The sequence below is a fragment of the Pseudoliparis swirei genome, chromosome 21 (assembly GCF_029220125.1).
Source record: "Pseudoliparis swirei isolate HS2019 ecotype Mariana Trench chromosome 21, NWPU_hadal_v1, whole genome shotgun sequence".
Classification (NCBI taxonomy): Eukaryota; Metazoa; Chordata; class Actinopteri; order Perciformes; family Liparidae; genus Pseudoliparis; species Pseudoliparis swirei.
Window position 1 is genome coordinate 8,704,141 of NC_079408.1, and position 6,380 is coordinate 8,710,520.

General features: G+C 39.1%; 1 protein-coding gene across 1 annotated transcript in view; it reads left to right on the plus strand.

Annotated features, from left to right (window-relative positions):
• LOC130211897 (collagen alpha-1(XXV) chain) overlaps nucleotides 1-2,001 on the plus strand; it is a 152,789-nt gene extending 150,788 nt beyond the window's left edge. The window contains exons 36-37 of the mRNA XM_056442933.1: nucleotides 4-1,322; nucleotides 1,636-2,001. Coding sequence (XP_056298908.1) covers nucleotides 4-168 — 165 coding nt within the window. The 3' untranslated portion in view covers nucleotides 169-1,322; nucleotides 1,636-2,001. The remainder of the gene's footprint in view (nucleotides 1-3; nucleotides 1,323-1,635) is intronic.
• Nucleotides 2,002-6,380: the final 4,379 nt, after the last annotated feature.

A 6,380-nucleotide genomic window follows, 5' to 3' on the forward strand; every position in this document is an offset into this window, starting at 1 on the left:
CAGGGTTTCCGGGGATTTAAGGGTGAAAAGGGGGAACCAGGTCAGCCAGGTCTGGACGGGCTGGATGCCCCGTGCCAATTGGTACAGTATTTCTCTTTTTCCTCCACCTCTTACCCATGCATGCCGCTCACCTTCAGTCGCTGCTGGAACGAGAACAAACATGCATGACTTTAACGGGCATGAACACACCTCATTTTTAATCACAACTACATTTTCCATTTATGAATTTGTTGAACAGCTACATCCACCAACATTTACCTTCATATATACTAACTTCCTGACCGCAAGCAGCCTCTTTTCGATAATACACATCATTACAAGTGAAGTATGCAAAATAAACACATCATTATTGATAGAATTGATACTATCTATCCTTCTAACTGAATTCTTCCATTCCCTTGATTAAAACTGAAAGCAAAGCTTAAATCCTGTTTCCTTCCTGCTGATTCCTCCATTGACCAGTTTACCTTTTAACCTGATATTAACACAGAATCCCATGGACCACTCCTCTACTCCCACTTCCCCCTTCCTGTAGTTGTACCAATTGGGCCAGACCATGACCGCAATAGATTAAACGGAGTATTGCTCCAGATCTATTTAAAATAAGATTCTTTTTTTTAAATGTTATACTTTTTATAATGCTTCCTGCTTCTTAAAGAATGATGTGTACTGCGTGGACGTTCTTACATCATGGGTTTAACTTTTAGGGGTTAAAGTATTCTAACTCATTTCAAAAGGCCGTAGTGATTGTGTGTCCTGTGTGTAGACAAGGAAATGAGGTCTAGTAGGTAAGAAACTCTCGTATCACAAATGGCATCTCATTATATTACATCTACACCAGCTGCAATAACTTTATTTTAAGATAAATCCCCTGATTTTGTCATATTGTCCCCAAATCCAGCTTATTGTGCTTTTGCAACTTGACTGTGGGGCAACTATAATAAAATCAGAGCGCAGAATCATCAACATATAGATGTGCATGAGCTGTATTTCACTGTGTGTTACGTGCATGTATAAGAATACACTTTTGCCATTACACGCAATATGTTATATGATTTTATCACAACGCCCAGAGGGAATGTGTTATCGTAAAAATTAAAAACAAGCAGCGTCATATTAACAGTTTACTGTAGGTTACGTTCCTGTTACACAAAGACTTATGAAAAGGTTCATGTCAGTTTGATTTGGGCTTATTGTTTGGATGTTTCTGTTAAAACCAAACCTCCCATTCTTCTTTCAGTTCTCATGTTTTTATTTCCTTCCCTGCTACTTTCTCTAAACAGGGCCCAGATGGATTACCAATGCCTGGATGCTGGCAGAAGGTAAGATTACATTTGAGTAACATGGCACATTTTAATAAATGAGTGAAGAAAATATAAGTGTGACAGTAAAGTGACCATTTTCAGACCTCTTGTTTATGGAAGAGGGAAATCAGAAGTGTTGGGCTGTGCTTTAATAACTCTTTACTGTTAAATAGACATGAAAAGTGCTCCTCCTATTTGGCTCACTCAGTTCATTTCTTTCATGTAGTTTTCTCTATGTTTGCATGGGTTTTCTGTGAAATATGTCATAACAATGTTCCACTGTCAAACAATGTGAAAACATGTCCATCTTCTCCTGTGTTTTTTCTTGCAGTGATCGCTCTAACCTGCAACGCATGGAGTTTGTAAATAATGCTTCTTTTATGGTATTTATAGTTTTTTTTTTTAATGGGGGAAGAAAAAAAAAAGTGTAAAAAAAAAAAAAGAAGTCTATGTGTACAATGAAACAAACAGAGATAACCGTCCCGCGTCTCACACCGTAAGCTGCTTCTACTCACATCACTGTGTGGAGGAAAAAACCCCAGACACGTGTGTCCGCTTCCTCACATCCACATCGTGGTGGAGTTCAGATCCTTGTCTGGCGGCAGAACTTGTCTCCGTAGTCTTTGCATGGCTCAGACTGGAGCTTCACGGCCCGGCCAGACTCGCAAAGGGTGAAAGGAGACGAGGAAGGAAGGAGGAGGAGGAGGAGGATCTGGACTGGCTCTCTAACACCAAACGCTAGGTGTTCTATGTTGTCTGGTCTCAACAAGCTCACCGCCCATACATGCAGCACCATTTTCTTAAAGACAAACAAACAAACAAAAGAACTGTGCCAAACAGAACATTGCAACCCTGATCCTGCAAAAGCATGAGTAGTACTGCAACTATATTTATATGTATTGTACATACATGTCACTGTTTTGTAGTTGCGTCACGGCTTCTGCAGAGAAGAAAAACAACACTAACAAAAAAACACCAACAGAGCTCTAAATTAGTACATTGTGCTTTCCTTTTATTCTTCCCAAGGGAGTCACGCCATGGCTGGTAGCCTGAAAATCCCCAGAAAGTAAAGCTGTTGGTTATTGTTGCTTTATTGTGGTGATGCCTGCAGATGGTATGATATCAGCAGGTCTTCACTGTTGCACTCATGTGGCTTAGCATCCTCATCATCATCAGTGTGGCACCTCCCACACCCACACGTCTCCGGACAAGAGGGGAGAACTTAGCGGGCTTAGGAAAGCTGATCGGGCTCACGTGGTTTTGAGATTGGACAGGCCTGCTGTGGACCCCCCCCTCGGGGCCCGGGGGATGGATCCTGCAGGAGAGTCTCATCGATGTCCGTGAAGATCAGCCCCCACCACACAGGCAAACGCCGAAATATCTCCTGAGAGCGCCAACAGGATGCGATCGTGATTATTTCTTTACGCTGTCTGCTCTCATTCTTTGACATTGTTTGTGTTTTGTGTACGATAGCCTTTGGTGCCTCAAGCTTTTATTCATTCCTTTATCAGAAATGTACAACTTTATATCATATGTTCAATTATTGGAATTTATTTCAGGAGGGTAAGCTATGTTTGGTTAAAAAAAAAAGAAGAAGAAAAGTGTTTTTTTGTGAGAGTATTTGGAAAGACACACCGTGTTGCATACAACACATTTGTACACATGTTGAAATAGCGCGTAGGTTCCTGCTTCACCTAAGTATGAAGACTGCATCCATCTGATCGTAGGCTACTCGTGGTTTTGAAGACGCTCATATTGTGTTTGCGCAAAACATCTCCGGCATTGTAACACATATGCCACTTGTTCATTCTGGACGTGTCGTGTGGGATGATAGTTGTACAATGTTGTCAATTTCCTGCATGTACACAATGTATTGCTTTTGGATTTCTTCAACATTGAAAACACGTACTGATTCGAGTAAGTGTAAAGGAAGCGTTGAGCAGTGTTTCAGCGTCGGGGTTCATTTAGCTCCAACTAAGCAACAATCAGATTTAGCTGAACACACTGTTGCTGGTATTTCATAAGGCAGATCATATTGAACAGAGCAATCTCACTTGTGTTACTTTGCTCTTTTACGCCTCATGTATTGTCTTAAAAACATGGAAAACATGTATTTCAGTGCAAGAAAAGCTACATTTGCCAGTCAATTGGTCCACTTCCATTCATACACCACACTCTAACTGGTGGCCATTTATTTCACATTCCACATCAGATGGAGCGAGAAATGCAGCAATATGTTTATTTTTCAACAGTGTATCCATCTTTTCATATTTCTTAATTTCAAATTGCCTTCTGACATAGTCGGAGCGATGCAAGGTGATCCTCGCGGTACTTCTTTTCTTCGACATTATAGAAATATGCATGAGAGATTTACTGTACGAGAGCAGATGTGAAACGCCAACATGTTGATGTAGCGGCAACCACAGGTGGATTCAAGAGGATTTATATTCCCGTCGGGTTTCCGTTTGATTGTACAGTTCATCTCCTCGTAGGGAAAGATGGGATGCACATCCGTGTAGATTATATTGTGTTCTCTGAAAGCAGGTCAACAACAGCTCAGCTGGTGTGCTCTCCCGGTGGCAAGAACTACACAACAAGTTTCTTTATTGTCGTTGGGGTTTTATGTATGTAACACGTTTAAGTTTTCCTGTGCATACATGTATGTGTATTTGTCTCAATATTTTACTTGCAGGTCATTATTTATTTTTGTATAATTTCCTAAATGAAGGCATTTTAGTTCTAAACAGCATTCCTTTCAGTTGTTTTGGCTTTTCGGTTTCCGCTGTGTCTCTCTCGACGGTGTGAATAATGTTTGATCGTCCTCAGGCATCACATGATAGTTCTGCAAATGGGCCGGTGTGAATGAAGGGGGACATTTACAAAAAAACAGACCAGTGTGTATTCTCTGTGCATTTAATTCAGATTATAAGCCTTACAGTGGTTCGTCTACTTTTATTTAATTTTGTGTGTCAAAAAGCGAATTATGACAACAAAGTCCCGATGGCCTGAGTGTTGACAGGCCCAGTCAATGCACCGGCGTAAAGTTCAATATCACAGCTTTTATTCATGCTTGTTCTTCTTTCTCTCTCTCTCTCTCTTCTCTCTCTGCATTGAATGTAGTTTGATATATGTATAGTGGATTATTAATGTACTGTTAAACTGTGTGCTCATTTGACAAGAAGTGCAATTTATACTTTGGTTAATGTGTGGAGCATCAAATGCAGCTGAACCATCACGTCATTGTGATTTCTCATCGCTCCATTTGTTCAGTCGTGCTGCCCTGTATACCACTACCTGGTTTATTGACCAGAAGACAAAGACACCAATGTAAACATGGACCTTTCATTAAATCTACATTTTTGATCGGTTTAAATATTTCCTAAAATTCTGTCTCCTCACTCGTTTCAAAATGTTATTTCCATTACTTAATATCTACTAAATTTGTGTTTTTTATTTGATCTTGTGTTTTTATTTCCAGCCTTTGTTAGAGGATTTGTTCTCACAAATTTGCTGTACATGTGCAGCTAATTTTATATTGATTTATTTTTCTTGTTTGACTCTTGTGTTTCCTTGTTAACTATTAAAATGTAGTTTATTCTGCTAATCGCAGAATGTACATTTATTTCCATATCAGTATTAACAGAGCTTATAAGGGGCTCCAAAATAACTCTCTCTCTCTGTGTGTGGCTGTGTGTGTGTGCGTGTGTGTGTGTGAGAGTGAGAGAGAGCATCTAGTTTTCATCAGAATCAGTATCTTACGCCCATGGGACACACCTGAAAGATTTTTAAAAAAATACTCTAATTGTTGTCGATAATTCATAAATCCATCTGCATTATTCTAAAATTAATTGTTCTCTTATCAGTAACTCTTACAGATGTGTGCCCTCCAATACACCGCAGCCTTACTGAAATAAGTATTGACACATACTCTCCAAAATAAAACGCAGTCCTGCTTCAGGAGCAAAACAACTAAGCAAATGTCACCTCATGGCTTTCTGTTAAAACTGCTTTTTGGGGGGTTTGTGGTGTTTGTTTACTTTGTGTTCTGTGTTTGTATCATTTCATTTTTTTACCCACTTGATCGACATTTCTTTAAAGACCCTGGTGTATTTCAAGATGACATTTCATATGACTGTACTGTTGGAGCCAAATAAACAGTCTTTCAATTACATAAAACACGAGACTTCCTTTTCTCTCGATCCTCATTGTCCTTTTCCGTGTCTTAGTTAAATTATCAGTGTTATTATGATGTTCTATAAATGCATAACTGCAGCTATAATAACTATAAATTAAATTGATTTACACTCAAAGATTGCACTATAGTGCACATACAAGACACACTAACTATAAAGTGTATGCACTTCTATCTATATGTGAATACAACTCCTGTCCGTCTTATATTATCATCTTAAATTATTGTCTTATTATTACTGATACTTTAATGTTTTTTGAATGATAATTTTTTTTAAATATATATATATATATTTGTTTGTAAAGATAGCCGAAACTCAATGTTGACATCAAAAAAAGTACAATAGGTCCCACTAAATTGTTGAGGTGTGGACGAATAATTTGGAAAAACATCCTTCTGCTTCTGAAATATAGTTAAACTATAATGGGCACTCAGTAGAGCGCATACCTTCGCATATCACAAGATTGGACATTGAATTATGAACATTTTGGCATTAGTTGCATGCCAATTGGATAAAAATTGACCGTGCTATGGTAAAAAGAATATTTTGACCTTTTCATGACCTTGACCTTTGACCCGATCGATCCCAAAATCTAATCAAATGGTCCCCGGATAATAACGCATACAAATACACAGCGATCAAAACATAATCTTCCGCATTTTCAATGCGAAGGTAAATATAATAGAATATCAATATATAAAAGTATATACACCAGCCATGCTGTGGAATATCTGTTTATTGAAACAGCCTTGAACGCCTCGAGGCACCTGCGAGTCGGCAGCTGCTAAACTGATACAGAGCCGCGCCGCGCGTCTCTCTCTCTCTCTCTCTTTCTTTCTTTCTGCCCGTGCGCGCGCGCTCTTGTAGTACAGCCCCTTGACTC